Genomic DNA, 25,766 nt, shown 5'->3' with positions numbered 1-25,766 from the left:
TGAATGTAAGGTGTAGATAAACAAATGTAAACAATCTATGCTTAAGGCATATGCCCTAAATATGTAATACTTGGTAGCGATAATTAAACAGACAGCCAACAGATTTATTTTCCACTGAAAATAATCAACTTTGTATAAACTTGGTGACTAATACTGTGCTGCTTGCTATTTTGTATTTTGGCGGTGTATTGTTTACCTGCATAATAAAATCGCACTTGCAAATATTTTTCTGACACTGTTTTAATTAACAAAAGCTACCATAAGAGGCAGACACGGTTATATAATTAACATTATAATTTTATTTGTATTTGGGTAATGACTGAGAAAAATATTATTAAAAATTATATAACAAAGCATGCAGTTGACTTGGTTAACTTCTGCTGTATATCAACCAGTAGTAAATAATAAACAATATTAAGTGCATTTTTATAATATACTACTGCATTCTTCAAAATAGAAGGAGCAAGTTCACACAAACCATCTAGGCACAAGTAAAAAAAAAAAAAAAAGCTTTCAAATGCTCCCAGGTTTCAACCTAATACATGTTAAATGTGGGTTATGACTGTCATAAATAGATAGAAACTCTGAATGTTAAGCACCTGATTCTTATAACATGATGTCTATTTTAGTGGGAGTAGGAGGAGTAGGTTCTTGAACAACACTAGTAGGCGACGTAGATTAGGAACAATCTCTTTATTTAAATATATACTCGACTCAACACAGCCGTGTTTCGGCGCTACAGACGCCTTCTTCAGGGGTCTTGTGATATATAAATATACGAATATTAAGCTCAAAGAGAATGGATAATAGGGGGCGTGTCAAGATGGCGCCGTGAGCAGGTGTACTAGAAGCGAGCTCCTGCCTTTTGCTTGCGGAATTTAAATTAAATACCTGTTTTTTCTTGTAATGCCGCATACCAAGCGTAAAGGGAGGACTCGGGGGATTCCCCTTCACCCCGCGACGTCCACACCGGCAAGCGGAGGTTTGGAACGCTTCTTCCCTGCATTGTCCCGAAGAAGCGGAGCGGAGTCCTTAGCGAGTGGGGCCGGTGAAGCGACCTCCCCGCAGGAAATAGAAGTTTCTCTCTCCCCGCCTTCTACGACGCCTCCTTGCCCTGCAACTGCCTTGAGCGAGTCGGGGTTTCTCTTGGAGCCCGGAAAGGGCTATCCTGGGGAGCCCAGAGGGGAGCCTGGCTCTGTAAAGACAACTGCAGCTGCAGAGGAGACGGAGGTGAGCCTGGGCAAGATCTGGCTGAAGTTATTGGAAATAGAAAAAACCTTGAGACAATCTTCGGATGAGGTAAAGACTTTGAATTTCAATGTACAGGAAGTGAAAGGCTCCCTAGACTTGGCAAAACAAGATTTTACTTTAAAGATTGAGGCCTTAGAGAGAGAGACAAAACAAACAGAAGATTTCAAAATGGCAGTGGTAAAAGACAATATGGAAATTAGAAGAAAACTGGAACAGGTAGAGAATTTCAATAGGAGATTAAATCTTCGAATGTTGAATTTTCCTAGAATACTGGGAGAATCTCCAAAAGATCTGTTCCAGAGATATCTAAAAGAAAATTTAAATTTTCCCCAAGAAGTATTTCCTCCTCTGGATAAAATATATTATATTCCAAGTATGATGAAAAAAGTTGGGACAGAAAATTCTATTGACCTACAAAATGTCACAGCCATTTTGGAGCAAACAATTGAGGAATCACCAGAAAGGGGGACATTGATAATTTCCTTTGTATTTCAACAGGATTTAAATGCAGTTATGCGTCTTTACTTTAAATCTACTAATCGAGAATTTGCAGGTCAAAAGATTTGGCTTTATCCGGATGTGACTAAATCCACACAAGAAAAACGTAAAAAGTTTCTATCTATGAGGTCTAAAGTATTGGAAATGGGAGGCTCTTTCCTCCTGGCTATGTGTCATCAGGTTGAATCAAGCTAAATACATATATTATATGCCTGAACAGCTTCAGACTTTTCTAGACACTAAACAACGATAGAATTAGAATTATAAATGGGACTGACGGTACCATAAAAGTTTCACTAACTATGTTTTGATTTTGTATATCTTCACTATTTCCTGCCTCCCCACTATTGAGGTCTAAGGAAGCCAATATTTGTCTTTATTTAGATGATTTGTTGTATTTAAAGGCTGTATTACACTTTTGCAGTATGATAACTTCTGTAATAAGTATATAAAAATTAATAAAAATTATGAATCATAAGCTCAAAGAGAATGAAAGCAAGGCTTCTGCTACAATTGTAATCCACTGCCGATGCAGGAAAAAAATGCTCAGCGAGGGCGGGACATGGAAGGAAGGAGTGGCCTGCCCTGCTGCTGCGACGTGAAAGGAGGCTTTAAGGTTAGTTTCCGGGAGCGAGGAGGGAGGGCGGACCACACTGCGGCGGCGCCGCGTGTCATCAAAAATGGCTACGCGTGTCATAGGTTCGCCATCAGGGTACTAGGGTGTCCCTGTAACCAGTCCCTCCAACTGATCACTGATTAAGATTTATAACAAATTACTACGCTACCTATGAAAAGTTATCCTGTGTTTATGCTTCCTCTGTGTACATCCGTATGCTGCACAAGATGGAATGTTTGAAAATATAAGTGAGATTAAATAAAAAATACTACCAACAATAAAGAACGACAACGTAGATGCAGCAGCTCATAGGTTTGCTTGCGTTGTTTTTGAGTATACGGGGATGACGGCTGCGCGGGGAAGGGAAAACTCAGACTGACCTAATCGGTTTCAGCGTTTTGACGTCACTTCATCTCCTGTCTATTAAACCTCCTTGAGATGCACCTCCTTGAGATGTCTCTGATCACTCAACCCACCACAACGGCTCTCACGTGACGTCACACCGCGCTCGAATCAGCTGTTCGCGCCTCGCTCCGTCGTCAATCACTCTTTTGTTGCCACCCGGACTTCAGGGTGCACCATTGTACCCTGAAGCTGCTCCTCTTTCGCACTGGCAGTCTGGCACTTGCTCTCTGTGCCTTGTCTTGCACCCTCTCGGTAGCGGGAATTACCTAAAATGTTCTCTGCCTCTGTCCCATTCCTTCCTTGGTCATTAGACAGTTCCTCCCGTGCAAGTGGCGATACCGACGACACTTCTGGGTTCGAGACTCGCTACGGCCAAGACTGCCCGTTCGTTTCCATCTCCGGCCGGTTTATGGAACAGGTGGTTGTTCCGGCGGAGGCGAAACCCCTAGCTCAGCAGAGGTGCTTTTCTGGCTTCACAAATCTGAAAACACCAACCCCGAAGACGGCTGCGGATGCCAGACCCCCAGTTAAAGGGACGGCAACGTCACCGACCACCAGTGTGAGTTAACTCGTATGTGTGTAAGAGAACATAAGAGAAGCCATACCGGATCAGACCAATGCTCCATCTAGCCCAGTATCTTGTTTCAACAGTTGCCAAGCCAGGTCCCAAGTACCTGGCACTGCAGAAACCCAAATCGTGGTGGCAGCGTTCCATGCTACAAATCCCAGGACAAGCAGTTGCTTCCCCAAGGCGGCTAATCACCCGCTAGATGGCAGTGCTATGAGTGCAATGAATGCTGAGTACCGTTCTGTTACTACTACTACTATTACTTGACATTTCTAAAGCGCTACTAGGGTTACCCAGCGCTGTACAATTTAACATAGAAGGACAGTCCCTGCTCAAAGGAGCTTACAATCTAAAGGACAAATGTACAGTCAGTCAAATAGGGGCAGTCTAGATTTCCTGAAAGGTATAAAGGTTAGGTGCCGAAAGCAACATTGAAGAGGTGGGCTTTGAGCAAGGATTTGAAGATGGGTAGGGAGGGGGCTTGGCGTAAGGGCTCAGGAAGTTTATTCCAAGCATAGGGTGAGGCGAGGCAGAATGAGCGGAGCCTGGAGTTGGCGGTGGTGGAGAAGGGTACAGAGAGGAGGGATTTGTCCTGTGAGCGGAGGTTACGGGCGGGAACGTAAGGGGAAATGAGGGTAGAGAGGTAATGAGGGGCTGCAGACTGAGTGCATTTGTAGGTAAGAAGGAGAAGCTTGAACTGTATTCGGTATCTGATCGGAAGCCAGTGAGTACCGTTCTGTTATAGAGCAAACTCTTTAAATGTGTCCAGAGTGCAATGACCAACCAAGGGTAGAGGTGGTGCCCTAAGCAAGCCTTCAGCCTTACATCCCCTCTCGAGCCTGCACTTCTCCCCCCTGATTTTGATCATTTTTGGCCATGACCTTCACACAAAAATCCTATTAAAATGCAAATTAAAGTATAATATACTTACTCAACTTGTAATTAAACTCTGGAATTAATTGCCAGAGAATATAGTAAAAGCAGTTCACTTAGCGGGGTTTTAAAAAGTTTTGGATAACTTCCTAAAAGAAAAGTCCATAAGCCAATATTAAGATGGACTTGGGCAAAATCCACTTCATATTTCTAGGATAAGCAGCATAAAATGTGTTGTACTGTTTTGGGAGCTTGGTACTTGTGACTTGGATTGGCCACTGTTGGAAACAGGATGCTGGGCTTGAGGGACCTTAGGTCTGGCACAGTATGGCAGTGCTTAAGTTCTTATTTACTGATGAGTCTTTTAATTTGTGAGACTCTCAAGATGTGTTCTTTTTCTTCAACTGCAGCTGCTCTTTGCAGGTTTCCAGAAACTGCTGCTTTTTTAGTAGCTATCTAGTCTAACTAACCAGGGTTAAAAACAAGCAAACAAACAACCTACCAGGTCTCTCTCCTTGCCTTTTTACAGAAGTACATAAGTACATGAAGGCAGGCAATGCTGGGGTTTCAGGAGAAACGGGGTAGTTGAAACCCCAGTAGTGCCTGTCTGCATGGAAAAGGACAAGGAGAGAGACCCGATAGGGTGTTTTTTTTTTTTTTTTTAAAACCCTGGTTACATAAGCTATTGATTGGGCTGGCCCTGCTCACTGCCCCGATGCTCAGATACAAACACGGGCGCTAGACGCCATTAGCGCCGGAGTAGCACCCACATTAGTGAGCACAGAATGCTCAGAGGCTCTAGCATGGGAAAGAACAAGCGCACCAAAGATTAGCGCAAATAGCATGCTAATGTAGTCAAATGAATGTTAATTAGGTTATTTCATATTCCCTCCCAAAGCTCGGAGAACAGTGCACAAAACAAAGCCGCCCTTAGGCCTCAATGATCAAAAGTAAATGCGGGTGCTAGAGGCCACTAGCGCCTGCATTTACTAAACACTGATGATCGGAAGACTCCGGCATGAGTATGCATGGAATACCAGAGATTTAAATAAGCTCGCCAGTATTCCGCTCATATGATCAGAGAACTGCACTCTGATCGTATAGGCCAAATAGCGCTCGGAGCTGGCGTTAGGGTTAAGTCTCTTCCTTTCCTTCTGTCACTGTCAACCCAGGCTGTCCTTGGGGATCCAGTGTACCCCCAGACCCCACAATAGCTAAGGCCCTGGTGGCCTAGTGCCCTCTCAAGCTCCCTCCCCTGGGATATTCTTGGCGGGTCTTCCCTACCATATAAGGGAGTTTCTCCCTTATTTGTTAGGTAAGCCCCGCCTAGTGCATTGCGCTGCCATTTTGGAGCCGGTACTCCCATCACCCATGAGGTATGGGGGGATGGGGGCCGCTAGACCACCAGGACGGGTGGGGGGTGTAGCTCACTGGGCCACCATGGATTTGTTTTGGTGTTAGGGGGTTGGGAATCCACCAAACCTCCAGTCCCCTGAGTCCTTGTATCGGAGGGGGGTCCTCCAGACCCCCTATGTCGCTGTCTGGGAGGGGTATGGGGGCTTGGAAGAGATACTAGGCCACCAGGGCCTTGCTTTTGGTGCGGTCCAGGGGGTTCCACGGGCCTCTCGCTTCTGTGTTTGACAGTTCTGGGCTTTTGACAGCTCGGACCTGTCAAACAAGTGCAGAAGGATTGTTCCTGAGCGCATGCCCAGGTACAATCCTCCTGCACTTTCCCCCAATGATCAGCACTAATAACATGCCTAAATTTGCATGTTATTAGTGTTGGTCACAGTGGCGTAGCCAGACCTGAGATTTTGGGTGGGCCCAGAGCTAATATGGGTGTGCACTATATATATAGATAGATAGATAGATAGATATAGAGAGAGCCATGAGTAATGTTTCTTGGGATACTACAAAATAATGCCTTAGAATGCACTTGATGATGGATTTCTAAGTATTCTGCCCAACAGCTGCCCTGCATCAACATAAACCACTTACTTAATGTGGGGAAAAAACAATAGTTTTAAATATAGTTACGTTATGCCATATCAAACGTGATCAGATATGTCTACTATAATGGCAAATATGTCAACACACATAACAGTATAATCACAGCAATGGCATATACTTTGCTTAACAAATGTAAATGCCTGATACCACACCCAGAAATTCTACAACAATAAATTTAATAGTGCCCAGGCAGGCTCCAGCTAGCTTAATTAAAAAAAATTACAAGATGATGTTAAAATTATATGATGTAAAAAAAATAAAAACATTTACAATTTATTACCTGCTGCTGGGCTGGGCTGGGCTGGCAGCTGCTGCTAACTCCTGGAACTGTTACTGGAATGATCTTCTCGATTCCAATCCAACCAGTCCAGAACCTTCTTCTTTCCCTTTCCCAAATTCCCACGTTTCAGGGCAGGCAGGGCCAGGCTGAGGAGGCTTGCACTAATGGTCAACCAACCCCCTGCCTGCAGTGCGTGCACGTGCAGCTATGCCCGAGCGAACCAACCAACGACGGACTGGAGCCAAGCGAGTCCAGAGCGAGACCGCGACTGCGATGTGGTAGTAGTAGTAGTAGGCAGGGCTAGGCTGCTGCTCCGCTGCTGCACAGTGAGTGAGTATATTGTGCGCTTGCAAGTTGGGTGGTGTGGTGGGCGGGCCAATCGGGCTGGAAGCAGGAAGGAACCTCGGAGCTGAGCCAGAGCGTGGTGCCATCTCTGCAGTCTGCTGTACTATAGGTTGCTGCTGCTGCAGTGTGCGACGTGCATGCGCTTGGGTGGGCGGGCCTGGGGCAAAATTGGGTGGGCCTGGGCCCACCCAGGCCCACCCGTAGCTACGTCCATGGTTGGTCATTGGAGAGTTAATTCCTCGTGCTCTTTCAGAGCAGCCTGTGGAATTGATCATTGGGGCCTTACTTCTGAAATAAAAACGCCAGCACAGAGCAGGTGTTAGGGTGTTTGAAGAGAGGATTTCTCATGATTCCCTCTTTAAAATCTGCCAGTTTTTCTTTAATTTCAAAGCAAAAGGAAGCCCGTACGGGCCTTAAGTGCAGTAGTGAGAAATAAATGTGCACGAGTCCGAGCAAACCCGAAATTGAAAGCACACATTGGTGCCTGCTTCCTGTATTCAAATGTAAGCTTTCCAATTAAAAAAAAAAATTGAAAACCTTATATTTAAAGGCTTAGAAAGCAGACACCAAAGTGTGCTGCCTCACATTAGGATTTGCCTGGCACATGCGCACAGGAACTGGCCTTACTGCAAAACTCTTCTGTGCATGTGCCAAGCACGTTTCCCCTCCTTGCTTTTGCTTTAACAGCGTTCATCTAATTTGCATACCATTTTCTTTGAGCATTGCTAGTTTTCTGTGCTGTTCCAGCAGTATAGTTTCTGTGCTATTGGCTTAACATGGGAGTTCTGAGCATCGGGGAACCAGGAACACAGCAGGAGGAGCTGGAAGGTTAAAACAAACAAACCAAAAGCATGGGGCCTGCCTGGAGGAGGAGCTGCAAGGTTAAAACAAGCAAACCAAAAGCATGGGGCCTGCCTGGAGGAGGAGCTGGAAGGTCACCCCCTGAACAGTAGCACCCCTTTAAACGGCTGGCGGGATGCTGAAGACCTGCCAACCAAAGAAATAATTACTAATCTGCTCCCCCTTTTTGCATGCTTCTTTGGTGCAGAAATCAGCAGTGTGTCTCCAGTTGCTGATGCTGGGACATCTCGTGCATGCTCAGTTCACCCCCTAGGGCGCCCCAAAAATTGGAGGGCTGGTTATGCCCCTGACCCCCCCCCCCCCAAAAAAAAAAAAAAAAAAAAATATATATATATATATATATATATGGGACCTGCCTGATGAGGTATGTGTTTGGGGGAGAAAGGTGCAAATGAAAAGGTGAGTTCTAAAACTTGTTATATACATGCTTTTCAAAAATAAGTTCATAACGGAAGCAGATTGCCGTTATAGATAGCGGTAGTATTTGTGAACTTTGCACAAAAAAGCAGTTATTTGTAAAGTATGTGATATTTAGTGAAAAACGTTTTCTTATGTTGGCTAAAATTCTTGAAAATAAAAATGGGCTTTTATCCAGAGAACTGCTTTTTGTACTTAACAGTTTTGGCACTCACCTCTTCAAATGTAAATAGTTAACTCCCTCTCCCCAACACTGGAGACCCATGATATACCACTGCCAGAGAGGGGTAATCTAAGATTAATTTAGCCCTCCCAATTAATTGAAAAGCGGAGTGGAGGAGTAGCCTGGTGGTTAGTGCAGCGGACTTTGATCCTGGGGAACTGGGTTAAATTCCCACTGCAGCTCCTTGGGACTGTGGGCAAGTCACTTAACCCTCCATTGCCCCAGGTACAAAATAAGTACCTGTATATATGTAAACCGCTTTGAATGTAGTTGCAAAATACCACAGAAAGGCAGTATATCAAGTCCCATTTCCCTTTCTGCTCTATCCAGTAGGCTACTGCTCCACTTCTTTAATGTCTATACTTTTTTGCTCAGATCTATGTAATAAGTTGTTGGAGGAGGAGGCATCGTTTCTATTTGATTCATATTCTGTTGTGGTCTGTATGCTGGTACTTACAGAGCAAATGATGAAAACCGGGTGCTTAGATGCAAACTCTGTGGTTACCTTTTACCCCTGGAGTTTGCATCTACAAGGATTTGTCCCAAGAAACAAACGGGCAGGCGATCCGCGAGATCCAGAATAGACGACAAAACATCAGATTGTTAGTAATACATGGATATTAGTGTATCCCTTTATATGTGTGTGTTTTGGCTGAAGTCTATGTTTTTGTGATGTTACTATATGCATCAAACAAAGTATCATATTTTGGATATTGCGTAGACGAATACAAGCCAGTATAGTTTGTAATGTTACTGACAGCTGTGATACTAACATCTACGGCAACTCTAGATTAATTTTGTTACATCCTAGATTTATTCTGATCTAGTATCTTAGTTATCCACTATGAACTATGTTATTGGTATTAGCAGGCTATAAATGAACTAACTCTATATTTTTACTTATTGACAGTTTTTTTTAACAGCTCCTGATGCAGCCCTTATAAGGGTGAAACATGGCCATGTTGGCTTTTAATTAATTATTTATTATGTGATGAATAAATTGGGACAACTTTGAATTTTTATTACTAACGATCTGCTGTTTTGTCGTCTACAAAGTTTTGTGCCTGCTTTCTCAATGGGTATATTGTTCAGCACAGAACAGTGTTATGTAGTTAGGAATAATCAAATCTATGTGCATCGTTCTTTTCTCCACCCCACAAAACCTCTAGAGTTCATGAATAAAAAGTTGGGCAATATTCAAAGCTCCTGTTTCTGTAGATAAAATACTTTTCACCAGAAGAAATGGTTTTGAATATTGCAGTCGATGTAGTAATTATTATGATTAATAAGTAATATTGTTTGTTGCCTTCTAGAATGAAAGCTCTCTTAGCTTTTCTGGAGGTGATTCTAATTTTCATGCCCGTAACTGGAAGATAAAAGCTGATCAAGCAAAGAAAGCAACATTCATTCGGGAGGCAGAAAAACTTAAACATCAGTAAGTTGAAAAAGCTTCTTATACAAAACTGCACACACATTATGCCGTTGAAAGCTTTCATTTCAGCCTTTCTCAGCATTCCGTTGTTGAATCTTCCTTCTTAGCCAGTGTGTCAGAGTACTTTGGCGAACTCTTGCTGGCTCAAGGGCCCGTGGATCCTCTGCGGTGCATCCACAGTGGTGATTCAAACTATCATGTCAGCCCATGCGCATTTTTGCTCTCTCCTTGGCCTGAGTGCACTGTCGTATCCAAACCCAAATGACAGAAGATGTGACCCCATATTTCCCACACTGTAGCATGCAGCACAACAGGTAAAAAATGGAAGTACATAAGAAACACAAAGGACCACATCTACAAAATTTAACAGTGAAAAACAGATTACAGTATTTCCTGATGTTGCTTTTAAGTTTTGCTCCTTGCAGCTTCATGTCATGTACTCCAGTTCTGTAGGCTTTCCATTTTGGAAAAAGTTTTTGTTCCTTAATATCTTTCAAGTATTTAAGTGTCTGTATATCTCCCTTGTCCTATCTCTTCTCCAAGGTATACATATTTAAGTCTTCAACAGCTTTGAGTCTTTCAATGTCTGTGCCAAGATACAGCCTCCAGGTCTGAAAACAGTGCTACAAGTGAGGTCTCACCAAAAACTCGTGCAGGGAGATTATCACCTTCTTTCTACTGATGTATGCCCCTTTCTTTACAGCTGAACATCCTTCTGGCCTTGTCCATTGCCTTGTTTCAGCACCTTGAGATCCTCAGACACGATTTTCCTAAGGTCTCGGTCCTGGTCTGTGCACATAATGCTTTCACCTCCTGTTGCATACAGCTGTTTTGAGTTTCTGCACCCCACATGCATCACTCTACGTTTCTTCACATTAAAGTTTAACTGCCATCATTAGCCCAAGCTTCCAATATTTGTAGATCACTTCTCATGCTTTTCACTTCCTACAGGGTGTCCACACTGTTACTAATCTTCATGTCCTCTTCAAAGAGGTGTAATTTTCCTTCTAACCTTTTGGTGATATTGAACAGAATCGGTCCCATGATGGAGCCCTGAGGCACTCCACTACTAGCCTTTCTTCAGAGCAAATTCCGTTTACCACCACCTTCTGTTTCCTGTAAGTCCACCATTTCTGATCCAAATTACCACCTTGGTCTCCATCCTCAAGCTGCTCAGTTTATTCATGAGCATCCAGTTAATAAGCTGCAAAATAACAAGAATGTAGTTTCTTTAAAGCAGAGTTTCTTTTTATTAGAAAACCTGTTACCTGATGCTGGGGAACACAGAGTACATAAGACAGTATGGCACCACAGTTCTCTCTCCATTTCATCAGGCAGAGTGCAATTTTATAGTGGTTTTTTTTTCAACAAAGAAATTGCATTGAGTTCTGCTACTTATAGCACAGTTTTCTTATCAACTTTCTCAAAACCTCAGGCATTAAAAAAACCTCCTTCTGTGGCCTTCATCATCTCTTCCCACACTGTCCTGAGCCTTGACCTGGGCACACAAACACAGCCGTGGTAAAAAGTGGCCTGCATTAGTGTGGGCGCATGTTTTTGATGCTATGTTTTGGCTGGGAAAAAGGGCTTTTGGGGGGGGGGGGCGGGAAATGGGCGTGCACTGAAATTAAAACTAGCGCGTGCCTATTTATGGCCTGAATCCTTACCGCCACCCATTGACCTAGTGGTAAGGGCTCACATGCTACCCACGCGGTAACCCTTTCAGTGCACATCACTGGGAACGCCCCTTGCGGTACAAAATAGATAATTATTTCTACTTCGGGATTTGGCACATGCCAAACTCAGAATTACTGCCATATTCACATGCTAGCCCGGTGGTAGTGCAGATTTGGCGCTCGCTACCTGCACGTTAGTCCTCCTGCGCTTTAGTAAAAGGGTCCCACAGTTTCTCTAACTTAAGGAACTGCATTTCTTTATAATTTTCTCATATTTATATGCTACAAATGAACCTTATAGCTACTTATAAACTCAGAAGTCCAGATTCACATTCACACCTTTGCTGAAATCTGATTAGGCTACATCCAGCACATGCCCTTGATCCAGTTCTTTTGTCACTAGTCAAAGAAATCAATCAGATTTGTTTGGCACAGTCTCCATTTGGTAAAGCCATGTTGCCTCAGATCTTGCAATCTATTGGATTCTTAAAAATTTCACTATAAAATCTCCCTTATTACTCTAAGAAAAGAAAACTTACATTTTCAACTTTGTTTTAATTTTTTCCACTAAATCTACAGCTTTCTATATAAGTCAGTGGCGTAGGAAGGGGGAGGGGGCGGTGCGGCAGTCCGCCCCGGGTGCACGCCGCTGGGGGGTGTCGGCGCCTCGCTTGTTCCTTGCTCTCTCTGCCCCTGAACAGGTTACTTCCTGTTCCGGGGCAGAGAGAGCAGGGAACCAGCGAGGCGCCGACACCCCCCAGCGGCGTGCACTCGGCGGATTGGCTCTCCCGCCTGCCCCTCACCGCCTTCCAGGTATGTTCTTGGGGGGGGGGGGAGGGTTGCGCTCCAGAGGGGGAAGGGTGCACCGCGCAGCGGCGACCCGCCCCGGGTGTCAGCTGCCCTCGTGACACCACTGGTATAAGTATATGCTTTGCTTGATTGTAATTTGCTTTGAAACAATAAAAAAAAAAAAAGAACACATTGTTTGGAGGACCTGCCAGAACATCTCTGAGCTCCTTCAGTATCCTGGAATGGCTTTGTCTACTTTCAGTTTTGCACTTTCTTCCATGAATGGTGTGGTACTGAACACCATCCCTATATGTATATGTTTGTCAATAATCTACAGACCTTCTTCAGGTTTTTCTTCTATGAACTCTGGACAGTATTTGTTGAGCATTTCTGCTTTTTCCTTCTCACTTTTCACACATCGGTCCTCCGTACTTTTGAGTCTTGTAAATCCATCCCCGGCTTTACTTCTTTTGTCTTCTTCTATCCTGTTAGCTTCTCCTTCAGGAAGTTCCTCGTTTTATGAAAATTAGCATATTTGAAATAAAAGATTTTGAGTTTGGTGTAACTGGACTCCACCTTGACTTTTATTTCATACCATATTGTATAGTGATTACTGGTATTTCACTTTGGTTTTGTTTATTTGTTTTTTCTTTATTTTTCTCCATTTCTGTACCTTTTATATATTTATTCTCAGTTTTTTTTCTTGGCTATATTGTAAAAAATTTACCCCCTGTTTACTAAGCCTTGCTAGCAGCTGTCGCGCGGCAATGCTGACACGTTGGGCTGTGCCGGCATTGCTGCGTGGCAGTCGCTAGCACAATTTAGTAAACAGGGGGGTTAAACTGATTAGCTCTAATTAAATCTAATTGACCTTTTTTCTCCACAGAATTGCTGTAATAGAAAAGAGCAAGAATGGCCACTTGTACAACAAAAAGAGTGAATTTAGAGCTGAGTACAGCACACTGGAAGAACATGAACATAAACTGACCAACAATCGGAAGGCAGAAAGTAATTGAGGTTCATTTTGTAATTAATGTACGCACTTATACAGTCCATAGCATGCCTTTTCCCAGCAGGCTTCTGGACAGTTTTGTAAAAGCATTGCATATAGTGTTGGGGGGAGGGAAGGGTATGAAATTTGGCCATATAGAAGGATTACCTCCCCTCCCCTTTACAAAGTGCCCATGCACTTTTAAGTTATATAAGTAAATACATGCAGTCGACAGCATCTCTAAGCATATAAAAATTAGTCTGGTAGTTATTCATGATTTGGGTATGAATAAACCAGCATTTAAACATACATAACACATACTCATTCTAATTTCAATTTTAGGAAGCCAGGATATTTACATGCAAATTGCAAATACATGCATATGACAAGGAGGTGTGGTCTGGGTATGTTTTGGGCAGGCAGAACTAGGGCGCGGCCAAAAATATACATGTATTCCCCATTTCAGAATGGCTATGTACATCTATGTCTAAAAAGATCAATATTGTGATCTGCACCTGCTCCCTGGGACGTTTCAGAAAAGTGCTTGTTTTCATTTGTGGGATTAGGGATGGCTGTCCCCTTAATCCCCCAGGGTTTCTTTTGTCCTCTAAGATCATTTGTGCAAAATGTTTTCAGGCAGTGTCCATAATTGGTAGCATGTACATGTGTATGTTACTAAAATGGAGCACAAAAAAGTAGGTATAGACAAGGACCCAAGGGCACGCTTGGAGGTAGATATAAAGTCAGCTTTATTGTCTTGTGCTGACAATAGTGACTGCAGATGTGCCATGACGCTCTGAGCACATAGCTTATGACATTACTTATTGCTGCAACTGGAGCTACTGTGCTCATGCTTTTTATAATACACAGCCGGATTTCTATAAGATTGAATGACTCCTGACACAGGCGCTTAGGTGCCAAAACACGGGTCCGTGTCAAATCGTTTTGCATTTAGAGTCCTGACATATTTGATGACATCAATAAAGCTGACTTTATATCTACCTCCGAGTGTGCCCTTGAGTTCTTTTTGGAAGGCTGCTTGTCCATCCCTACTTTTTTGTTCTGCATGTTTATCTGTAGGGTTGCTTATCTTCTTTCTTCTGTGGTTTTACTAAAATGGCGCACACAGACATTTTTAAAAATGTAATCTGCCTTGTTCCAGGTGGAATATAAATTATTAAACCATCCATGTGTTGTCACATATCTGCAGACTGAATATTGGGGGGGGGGGGGGGGGGGGGGGAGCGTATTTTGGAATTGGAAGCAAATATCTGCTGTTAAGTGATGCTGGTATACTTTGTATTTGTTATATTGATTAGGGTATTGAAGACAGTACAGCACACTAAGGATTAGAGAAAATTGTTTTATTCAAAATTGTAGTTGCATATGTACCTCTGCTTAATTTTCACAGGAGTCAAAACTGAACAGGAACTTTCAAGAATACATAATAATGTGAAGAGATTTCAGCAACAATTAAAAGATGTGAAACCTACTCCAGAATGTAAGGACAGTGTTTTTTTAATTTAACTTTATATTATATTTTATATTTTCATGCTAATTTTTTCATAGATATGAACCCCAATGTTGTTTACACTAAAGATAAATATATAATAACCAGTATTAAACATGTTTGTGATATGAAAAATAACCTCATCTCCCACTTTATTTAGGGAACAGGTCAGCCACAAAACTACATCTCACCAATTCCACACCTGCATATGCAAAAACCCAAATTAGCAAGTCATACAAACAAATTAAACCTCCTGTTTACTAAGCTGCACTAGCAGCTGCCATTCACTAATGCCAGCACATCCCATTCACTTTGAATGGGCTGTTTCGGCATTGCCATGCATCAGCTGCTTTCATGACTTAGTAAATAGGGGGTAAATATGTTAACTATAAAAGCACCCTAATCAAGAAGCAACAAGTTGTCATGTACAAAAATTTAAAAACAAATGAAAGTACAATTTACAAATAAAACAAATTCCTGACTCTGAACAAAACAAAGTACAGAAAACCAAACTAAAAGTTTGCAGTCTGAGAATCCAAGGTCCAGGAAAAAAAAAAATAAAGACAAAGAATAAAATTACTCATTTCTTCAAATTCTGTAGTCTTGTCTAATTCACTGCCAGTAAGGCCAAAACAACAATTAATGTTCTACTGTTCCAAGATACAATAGAACCTACTGAATAGGATGAAGGCTGCTTAAGTGTATTATAAATTAAAAAACATTTGATAACGTGGTGTGTATATTAAGGATGCATTTCTGTTCTTGTCCATCTTTAGTTCTAAATGAATTACAATAAAAATATAAAATTTATAAATACTGTATTTAAAGAAAATTACGTTGATAGATAAACCATAAGATGTGCCATACTGGATCAGACCATCAAGCCCAACATTCTCTCTTTCTGATAGCGACAGATCCCAAACAATAGATCTATTTCTTGCAGCTCTGTCCTTGGGGGATAAGTGGTAGGTTTCCGAGGTCTATTTGGCTAATAATTGTTTCCACTACTGATATTGAAAGGTTAATCAGATTTTAACTTCTTTTATGAAGGAGTTGTTAGAGAAGAGGAAGGCTCTCTGGGTAAATGAACATTACTTTGCTCTGAGACATAGAGTGGCATTTTAGAACATCCAACTCAGAATATGGACTTCACATCTGCATATCCATTTCTCATGTGTTTTAGAACCGGATTTAATGACGTATGGCCTGTTCTAAAATACATTAGAAGTGGACGTCCATGTGCCGCTGATATCCACCATGAATATCCATTTTACAAATTGAAAGGTCCAAATTTTGAACAGGGCAAAACAGGGGACTTGGATGTTCCTATGTTGCCACAAAGATGTCCATGTTATAAAATGCTTCCTCAAAACACAGAGGACAGTGGTATAAATCACTAATTATATCAACTGATTCCACCACTGTAATGTTATAAATGGCCTGGGGTAGCAGTGAGCTGAGAACTAGGGGATGCAGGTTTAAATACCCCTTCAGCTGTCTGATTTTTTTTTTTTTTAATTGTGTGCTCTCCAGGAACAGCAAAATACATGTGTGTGACCTGCCCTAGGGGGATGCAGTATCCTTTTTCATAGAAGATGTCTCCAGGGCCTGTTTGTTTTTGTCACACATGAACTTCACCCTACTACAACCTCACTCTGTATTTTGTTCATACCAGAATTGGCGATCGCCTAATGGTATTTTGTAAGCCACATTGAACCTGCAAAAGGTGGGAAAATGTGGGATACAAATGTTATAAATAAATATAATAATTGAGAAGCATTCCATGTAATAATTTAAAGGTTGCTTTTTCTGTCCTGGCTTTATTCTAGTTTTTGTGTTTGCAGTTCTGGGTGCTGTTTGTGTTGCCAGTAATACTAAAAAAAAATGTATTTTATAACATTCATTATCTTGGCTGTACTGAATTGCTTAGAAGATTACAATTTTCCTTCTTGATTTCTGTTCCCTACAGTTGTTGATAAGCTTAGAGAAATGATGGAAGAAATTGAAAATGCAATAAGCACATTCAAGGAAGAACAGCGACTGGTGTAAGCTTTTTTTTGTTTTAAAAGAAAATAAAATCTTTATAATTGGTACATGAAAATCTTCAGAATCAGTGCTTACTAATTTTTTTGGTCTTTAATTTTTCTTATGTATCCAATTTAATTGCCCAGTGTTTGCTCTAGTTCTCAGTCTTTTCCAAAAATTATTATTAAAGGCCAAAATATTTCAGACATTTTGAAAGATGCAGGAGAGGTGAAAGATAGCAAAGAAAAGGCAATTAATGGTAAAAGGAATGGCAAAGGAACTGAATATTAATGGTCTATAGTGCCTACCAAACTGCATTCAGGAAAATATGCCCTTGTTGCCTCCTCTTGCTGAACACACACTTCCTTGCATGTTTGTGGGAATAAGAGATACCAATTAAGTGTTGCTTGATGTAGATTGCCAGGAAAAAAATGATATGGTGTGGGTTACCAGTAGAAGAGATAATCTGTGTGGTATAGGCCAGCAGGGCAAGAGATTCTCCGAGGACAAGCAGGCTGCTTATTCTCACATGTGGGTCGACGTCCGCATCGGCTCAGGAAGCGGCAAATTTTTCCCAGCAAAAATAAAAAGTTTTACCAGAGTCTTCTGGCACGCAAACGACTTCCCGTCGCGTGAGCGTGCCTCTTCAGTTTAGTTTTCTTTGTTTTTTCGACTCGTCCGGGTTATTCCCTTATTTTTTGTGCCCCTTTTTCTTTTAACAGGCACAATTGCATCTTTTCATTTCGCCAAAGCCATTTTCCCTTCCATGTCATCGAAGACACCTAGTGGCTTCAAACGTTGTACTCGGTGCAACCAGACCACCTTAGGTACCGATACCCACACCTGGTGTATCCAGTGCCTTGGGCCCGACCATAGCCCAGCCACTTGTAGTCTGTGTCTTCGTTTGAAGAAACGGACTCAAGCGTCTCGAGAAGCCCAATGAGAAAAGCTTTTTGGGGCTCGGTCCGGTCCTTCGACATCGGTACCGAGGTCGTCAGTGTCGGCATTGAAAGGAGCATTGACGTCAGCAGGAGAGGTAATGGCTGCTAAGAGACCAACTCGCGCTTGGAGCAGTGAGGCGTCGAGTGGGTCTCCACTTGCCTCGAGGCCTCCTATTATGCAGGCCCCCTGGGACCGACCTTCGTCGGACCTGGCCCCGAGGTGACGTGAGGATTCCATGTCCTCCTCGTCAGTACCGAGGAGTCTCAATGACGGGCATCGAGTGAAGGCGAAGAAGCACCGTCATCATTCTCCTTCAACAAATGGTACCGGGAGCTCTGGGGCGTCGAGAAAGTTGGCACCCGAGAAGTGTCTGCGCCGAGAGGATCGCTCCCCCTCAATACAGGTGGTGCCGATGCGTTGGTCTGCTAGCAGCCCGGTACCTACTCCCGAGCCTCCACAGATTCTGACACCGCCTGTTCCACCGACCCCGCAGCCTTCTCCGATGGCGGCTCTCGACGAGCGCATCCGGGCCTTGTTTCCAGAACTTCTGGAGGGACTGCTACGCCAGTCAGCTTCGGTGTCGGGGGTGGTTGTGCCTTCTGTACCGTCTGCTGCAGCGGTGTCTGACCCTTCTCCTGTGGTGAGGTCCCCGAGTGCGGTGCCGCCTGCGGCATCAGCGTCAGCTGCCACCCAGGTCGACTCCCCTTCGATGTCAGTGGAGGGAGCTTCGCCGCAGTCAGACTGGGCGTCGGCCTCTTGACATCACCATCGAGGAACATTGTTCCTCGGCGTCGAGGCAGGTTCAGTGTCTGAGTACCTTAACAGAGGTCTTATCCGATACTGAGCAGGAGCGTTCGTGGGAGTCAGAGGAAGATCCCAGGTACTTTTCTTCTGATGAGTCCTATGGGATTCCCTCTGAACCTTCCCCTCCACCAGAGAGGAGACTATCTCTACCGGAGAGTCTTTCCTTTTCCTCTTTTGTCCGGGAAATGGCTACGGCTGTTCCCTTCCCTGTGGAGGTTGAGGATGAGCCCAGGACTGAGATGCTCGAAGTCCTGGATTATTATTCTCCACCTAAAGAGGCTGTGACAGTTCCTCTGCATAAGGTACTGAAGGAAGTCCTTATGCGAAACTGGTTGGCCGCTCTGTCTGGCCCTGTGGCCCCGAAGAAAGCTGAATCCCAGTATTGGATCCACGGTGAACCTCGATTGATGAGGTCTCAGTTACCCCACAAATTCTATGGTGGTGGATTCCACCCTCAAGAGAGCCAGGAGTACTAGAGACTATGCTTTGGCGCCCCTAGGCAGAGAAGCTAGGACTCTTTTCTTTTGGGAGGAAGACATATCAGGCCGCTATGCTCACTTTCAAGATTCAATCATACCAGCTCTTCACGAGCGTTCACTTGCGGGACTCGATACGTCAACTGTCTAGCTTGGTTGATGCACTCCTTTCGGAGCAAGCCGAGCCTTTTCGCCAGGTGATCAGGCAGCCGAAGGCGTGTCGAAAATTTCGGGCTAGGGGTACGTTCGACACTTTTGATGTAGCATCCAGGATCACTACTCAAGGTATAGTGATGCGTAGACTCTGACCTGGATCATTCGGTCCAGCAGCGAATGGCGGATGTTCCTTGCCGGGGGGACAATCTTTTTGGTGAAAAAGTAGAGGATGTAGTTGATCAGATCAAGAAGCATAATGATGCTATGGATTCTCTCTCCCACCGGGCGTCTTCTGCTACTACCTCCTCATCTAGGAGGTATTTTGGAGGGAAGAGGAGTGTTCCCTATTCCTATCCTAGGCGTAGGTACACTCCTGCTTCTCGGCAGCCTGCTCAGGCTCAGCCCCAGCGCGCTCGTTCTCATCAACCGCGTGCGTATATGGCCTGTACTGCTCCCCAGCAAAAGCAAGGGATGGGCTTTTGACTGGCTCCAGTTAAGCATAGCCTCAATAAAAGTGTCCGTACCAGACGACTTGCCGGTTGGGGGGGGGGGGTGATATTTTTTTCACCAAGGTGGCCTTTCATAACCTCCGACCGATGGGTTCTTCAAATAGTATGGTTAGGATACACCCTCAATCTGGAATCCAGACCTCCAAATTGCCCTCCGGGAGCTCATTCTTACAGCTCCCAGCACAAGCAGGTACTTGCAGAGGAACTCTCCACCCTTCTAAAGGCCCAAGCGGTCGAACCCGTTCCACCAGGGGAAGAAGGATTGGGATTCTATTCCAGGTATTTCTTTGTGCAGAAAAAGACAGGGGGGATTGTTTATCGTTTATTTATTTACTATATCGTTATTTATTGACTTTTCCAAAAACAAAACGGTTTACACTTTATAAAATATATATATATCCACACTAACACATATATTAGAAATCCATTATTCAATAGTAAAGCACAGCAAACATAATCATTCATAATAGAAGGGTAACAGTTACAGTGCTCATTCATACTGCTATTAATCTATTCTAATCAAATGTAGTATATTTAATTCATCTAAAATTCCTTATCATATATTAGTTCCAAATGTATTGTTAAAAAAATATGTTTTTAAAAGTTTTCGAAAGTTGGTAAAAGATTCTTCTGTTTTTTTGGAAGACAGTTCCAAAGTGTTGGAGCCAAATAAAAGAAAGTGGATACTCACATAGATTCCCATCTTGTCCTCCTTAACGGTGGAATAGTTAGTCTATTGTCTGTGAGTGATCGTAACGTACGTGACGGCGTGTATGGTATGGTTAAATTAGCTAGACATGATGGTGTTGATGAATATAATGCTTTAAGTGCCAGGGCAAGAATCTTGAATTTTATTCTCAATTCAATGGGGAGCTAGTGAAGCTGATATAGAAGAGGTGTAATCCTATCATATTTGGATGCTCTGCAGATAACCCGAGCTGCTGTGTTCTGTATCCTTTGCAAGCGTTTTTTGGCCTTTGTAAGCCCTGCATAGATAGTATTACAATAGTCCAAGTGGGTGATGATGTAGGCATATGTGAGGGTGCATAGCGAATCTTTGTCAATTGAGTTTCTAAGAGATGGTATCTTCCATGAGTGATTAAAAGGATTTTTTTTCAACATCCGATATTTGTTCAGTGAATGTTAACGTTGAATCAATAATGACACCAAGATACTTAAAAGATTTTACCGTAGGTATCTTTTTTATTAAACAAGGTAGGTATTAATGACGGTATTGGTCCATGCCTCGTTATCCAAGATGTTATTGTCTTGTCTTGATTTAGCATTAAATGGTGTTTTATGAGCCATTTGGCAACTTCGTCAAGGCAATTTAGAATTGGCGTCAAATCAATATTTGACGGTTGTACATAATGAATAAGAAGAAAGTCATCAGCATATGAATACAAATTAATGCCTAATGATTGGATAACTAACGAGAGCGGACTGATGTATAAGTTGAATAATATTGGTGATAAAACTGATCCTTGAGGTATCCCACAAGAAATATTGTGGGACTTTGAAGTTGATTGATTTTGAACAACTTTGAACGGTTACTAAGAAAGGATGTAAACCAGTTGTAAATTGTACCCGAGATACCAATTTCTCTCAAATGATATAATATAAGATCATGATCTATAAGGTCAAATGCAGCGGACAGATCTAGTGAAATGATTAGCGCAATATGACCTTGTACAAGTCTAGAATGTATTTCACTGATAAGTGGAGTAAGTACTGTCTCTGTACTGTATCCTTTTCTGAAGCCTGATTGTCTCGGGTATAATATATATTTTGATTCTATATAAGATTGTAATTGTGTAAGCACCGTTGTTTCCAAAATTTTAGATAGGAACGGAAGATTTGATACTGGATTATAATTTGGAGAACATGGATCAAGAGACAGTTTTTTTAAGACTTGGCTTTACTAAAGCTTCTTTAAGAGCTTGTGGAACTATTCCTTCTCTCAAGCTAGTTGTAATGATAGAATATAGATAAGTTTGTAGTCCCAAGTTAGGAATCTTTAGCCAATCTGATGGTATCTGATCGAATAGACTATAAGTAGTTGAAAGATGCGCTAACATGTTCAATTTATGTCAATGATGGTATCTCAAATAGATGCCATGACACTGACAATGGTAGAGTAGACACATCTTCTATATCAATAGTCTTAGAGAAATTGGCTCTTAAATTTTCAGTTTTAGAAATGAAAAAACTTGCTAAGGTTTCAGAGTCTATATATGTTTTCACAGTATTGATTTTTTTTTTGATTTGTTGTTAATAATTTCATAACTTGAAATAACTGCTTTGATGAATTTGCTGCCTCTTGTATCTGTTTGGAAAAATAAGTAGTTTTTGCTAGTTTTATCTGTGCTACAAAATAACGTTGGTATTGCTTACATTTATGTTTTTAGTTCTTCCGTTTTTCGCTTACACCAGATCCGTTCAGCTCTGCGTACCTGTTGTTTGCACAACTTTAAACCTGGGTGGTACCATGGCTGAGTGGGTTTAGTCCTTGGCTTCATAGTTTTTATGGGGGCAATGTAGTCGATTGCTGTAGAAAGGACCTGGTTCCAGTTATTAATCTGTTCCTCTAGTGATAAATCAAAAAACTTTGATGGGAAATTTCCTGATAGCGAAGATAGAGTAGAGGGATCTATTTTTCGCAGACCCCTTGACTTTATATTTGATGGAACAGATCTTTGTATAGGGTTTGAAAGTAGTAGATTAAAATATAGTATAAAGTGATCTGACCAGGAAACTGGTATAGTTGTTATCTTAGTACATTTTATTTCCTCTAATGTACTTGTCATAATTAGGTCTAAAGTATGACCTGCTATCTGCGTAGGTCCAGTTACATGTTATATCGATATCTCTTAGAAATTTAGAAAATCTCATAGACCGCATATTTAGTTGATCGTCTACATGAATATTGAAATCTCCCCATATCATAAGGTTTGGAAATTTGACAACTGCTTCCGCTAAATTGATTGGTATATGCTATCCCATGCTTCTCCTGTAATGGAAGGAGCGCAGTAAAATAGAAGCACATAAAAGTTGGAACTTACCATATTTATTTTTAATAGAAGTTCAGGGTAGGTAAGACCATGATCAGAAATCTCTAATACTTTCAGATTTGAAGCATAAATATATGCTAATCCTCCTCCTCCTCTTGCCAATCTGATACGTATAACTCACAGAAAAACCTGGGAGAAAGCATTGAAGTAAGTAGGATTCTTCTCCTGGAAGAAGCCACGTCTCTGTTATAGCTAATAGATCTAATTTATGGAAATGTATAAGATCCATAATTTGGTTACATTTACGTTTTAAGGACTGACAGTTTATTAACGCTAGATTTAGCGATGGAGAGGAAGGAATATCTCCTATATTTGTCTTTCTGTATGAAGGAAGGGGCGTTAAAAACAGAGGTCTATCAGGAATAAGAAATTAACGATTTGGCCGCCGACCCCATTGTACTGGGATGTATGCGATATCTGGTGTGACGAATTATAAGGTACCATATGGGGCTTATAATCTTGTATTAGGACGCAAAGTAATGTGTTAATTGACCAGAATGAAAGGGATAGCCAATTAATGTTCCTTACCAATCGTTTAGTGGTTGAATTCGGTACTTGCTCCTTCCCTATATTTGTTTGTAGAGTAGTAGTGGACTTTTCAAGAGAGCTGTGATTGTATGATCCCCTTCGTAGTACACCCTAAGGAGCACACCTAAGGAGCAGAACCTGCTCCTCAGGCGTGCGCCGCAGCTGCACACGTTTAAATAGTGGTAAAGACTTGCTTTCGTGTTGAAGAACACTGGTGCGTGGGTCACGTGACCCCACCTGGAAACAGAACTTTTTGTATGCAGGGAGATAGAGACCCTATAGATAAAAAAAAAAAAAAAAAAAAAAAAAAAAAAAACAAGCAATACAATAGCTTCATAAACATTAGCATCATTTAAACAAACAAAAAAAGTCCCATCCTAGACCTAAGGGCTCTGAACAAATTCCTGGTCCAAGAAAAGTTCAGGATCGTTTCCCTTGGCACCCCATGATTCAAGAAAATGATTGGCTATGCTCTCTGGACACACATCTTGACACTTCCAGCTCACAGGAGGTATCTTCAATTTCGGATGGGAACACAGCACTTTCGGTTCTGTGTACTGCCCTTTGGTCTGGCGTCTGCGCCCAGAGTACTTACAAAGTGCCTAGCGGTAGTCGCAGCGTCGCTACACAGACTGGGAGTGCATGTGTTCCCTTATCTCGACAATTGGCTGGTGAAGAGCACCTCGGAGGCAGGCACTCTATGGTCCATGTGAATGACTGTTCAGGTGCTAGAGGTACTGGGGTTCATGATCAATTACTCCAAGTCCCATCTCACCCCATTTCAAAAGTTGGAATTCATTGGAGCTCTGTTGGACACAGCTCGAGCGTATCTTCCCGAAGCAAGGGCAGACAACCTCCTGCTCCTGGTGTCCAGAGTTCAAGTGTCTCAACAGACGGCTCAGCAGATGTTGAGACTTCTGGGGCACATGGCCTCCACAGTTCATGTAACTCCCATGACATGTCTACATATGAGATCAGCTCAGTGGACCCTAGCTTCCCAGCGGTATCAAGCTGCGGGGTATCTAGAGGATGTGATCCAACTGTCCACCGACTTGGAATTCCCTTCAGTGGTGGACGATTCAATCCAATTTGACCTTGGGACGTCCATTCCAAGTTCCTCAGCTACAAAAAGTCCTGATGACGGATGCATCCCTCCTGGGGTGGGGAGCTCATGTAGATAGGCTTCACACTCAAGGAGCCTATGGTCCTTTCAGGAAAAAGGTCTTCAGATCAATCTCCTGGAATTGCGAGCGATCTGGAACGCTCTAAAGGCTTTCAAAGATCAGCTGTCCAACCAATTCATATTGATTCAGACAGACCATCAGGTTGCCATGTATTACACCACAAGCAGGGGGGCACCGGATCTCGCCCTCTGTGTCAGGAAGCCGTCCAGATGTAGCTTTGGGCACGCCATCATGGCATGTTCCTCCAAGCCATATATCTGGCAGGCGTAAACAACAGTCTGGCCGACAGGTTGAGCAGGATAATGCAACCTCACGAGTGGTCGCTGAACATGGGCGTAGCCCGCAAGATCTTCTGAGCGTGGAGCACCCCCTCGGTGGATCTTTTTGCTACTCAATCCAATCACAAGTTCCCTTAGTTCTGTTCCAGGCTTCAGGCCCACGACAGACTAGCGTCAGATGCCTTTTGTCCTTCATTTGAGAACAGGCCTCCTGTATGCGTATCCTCCCATACCTCTAGTAGAGAAGACTTTGCTGAAACTCAAACAAGACTGCGGAACCGTGATTCTGATTGCTCCCTTCTGGCCGCGTCAGATTTGGTTCCCTCTTCTTCTGGAGTTGTCCTCCGAGGAACCGTGGAGATTGGAGTGTTTTCCAACCCTCATCACCCAGAACGAAGGGTCGCTTCTACATCCCAACCTCCAGTCTCTGACTCTCACGGCCTGGATGTTGAGAGCTTAGAATTTGCCTCCTTGGGTCTTTCAGAGGGTGTCTCCTGAGCCTTGCTTGCTTCCAGAAAAGATTCCACGAAGAGGTGTTATTCTTTCAAATGGAGGAGGTTTGCTGTCTGGTGTGACAGCAAGGCCCTAGATCCTCGTTCTTGTCCTACATAGATCCTGCTTGAATACCTTCTACACTTTTCAGAGTCTGGTCTCAAGACCAACTCCGTAAGGGTTCATCTTAGTGCAATTAGTGCTTATCGTCATGTAGAGGGTAAGCCTATCTCTGGACAACCTTTAGTTGTTCGCTTCATGAGAGGTTTACTTTTGTCAAAGCCCATGGTCAAACCTCCACCAGTGTCATGGGATCTTAATGTCGTCCTCACCCAACTGATGAGAGCTCCTTTTGAGCCACTGAATTCCTGCCATCTGAAGTACTTGACCTGGAAGGTCGTTTTCTTGGTGGCTGTTACTTCAGTTCATAGGGTCAGTGAGCTTCAGGCCTTAGTGCATGCACCTTATATCAAGTTTCATCACTACTACTACTACTTAACATTTCTAAAGCACTACCAGGGTTACGCAGCGCTGTACAATTTTAAACGAGGAAGGA

The 25,766-nt window shown here is 42.8% G+C and overlaps 1 protein-coding gene across 1 annotated transcript in view; it reads left to right on the top strand.

Annotated features, from left to right (window-relative positions):
- Nucleotides 1–2,698: 2,698 nt before the first annotated feature.
- The window catches only part of CCDC112 (coiled-coil domain containing 112), a 59,539-nt gene continuing 36,471 nt past the window's right edge, over nucleotides 2,699–25,766 (top strand). The window contains exons 1-5 of the mRNA XM_030193500.1: nucleotides 2,699–3,329; nucleotides 9,661–9,782; nucleotides 13,131–13,252; nucleotides 14,647–14,736; nucleotides 16,715–16,790. Of these exons, the coding sequence (XP_030049360.1) occupies nucleotides 3,042–3,329; nucleotides 9,661–9,782; nucleotides 13,131–13,252; nucleotides 14,647–14,736; nucleotides 16,715–16,790 (698 nt within the window). The 5' untranslated portion in view covers nucleotides 2,699–3,041. The remainder of the gene's footprint in view (nucleotides 3,330–9,660; nucleotides 9,783–13,130; nucleotides 13,253–14,646; nucleotides 14,737–16,714; nucleotides 16,791–25,766) is intronic.

The sequence above is a fragment of the Microcaecilia unicolor genome, chromosome 2, assembly GCF_901765095.1.
Source record: "Microcaecilia unicolor chromosome 2, aMicUni1.1, whole genome shotgun sequence".
NCBI lineage: Eukaryota > Metazoa > Chordata > Amphibia > Gymnophiona > Siphonopidae > Microcaecilia > Microcaecilia unicolor.
The sequence above is the reverse complement of the archived record's forward strand: the minus strand, read 5'-3'. Positions and strand labels throughout refer to the sequence as shown.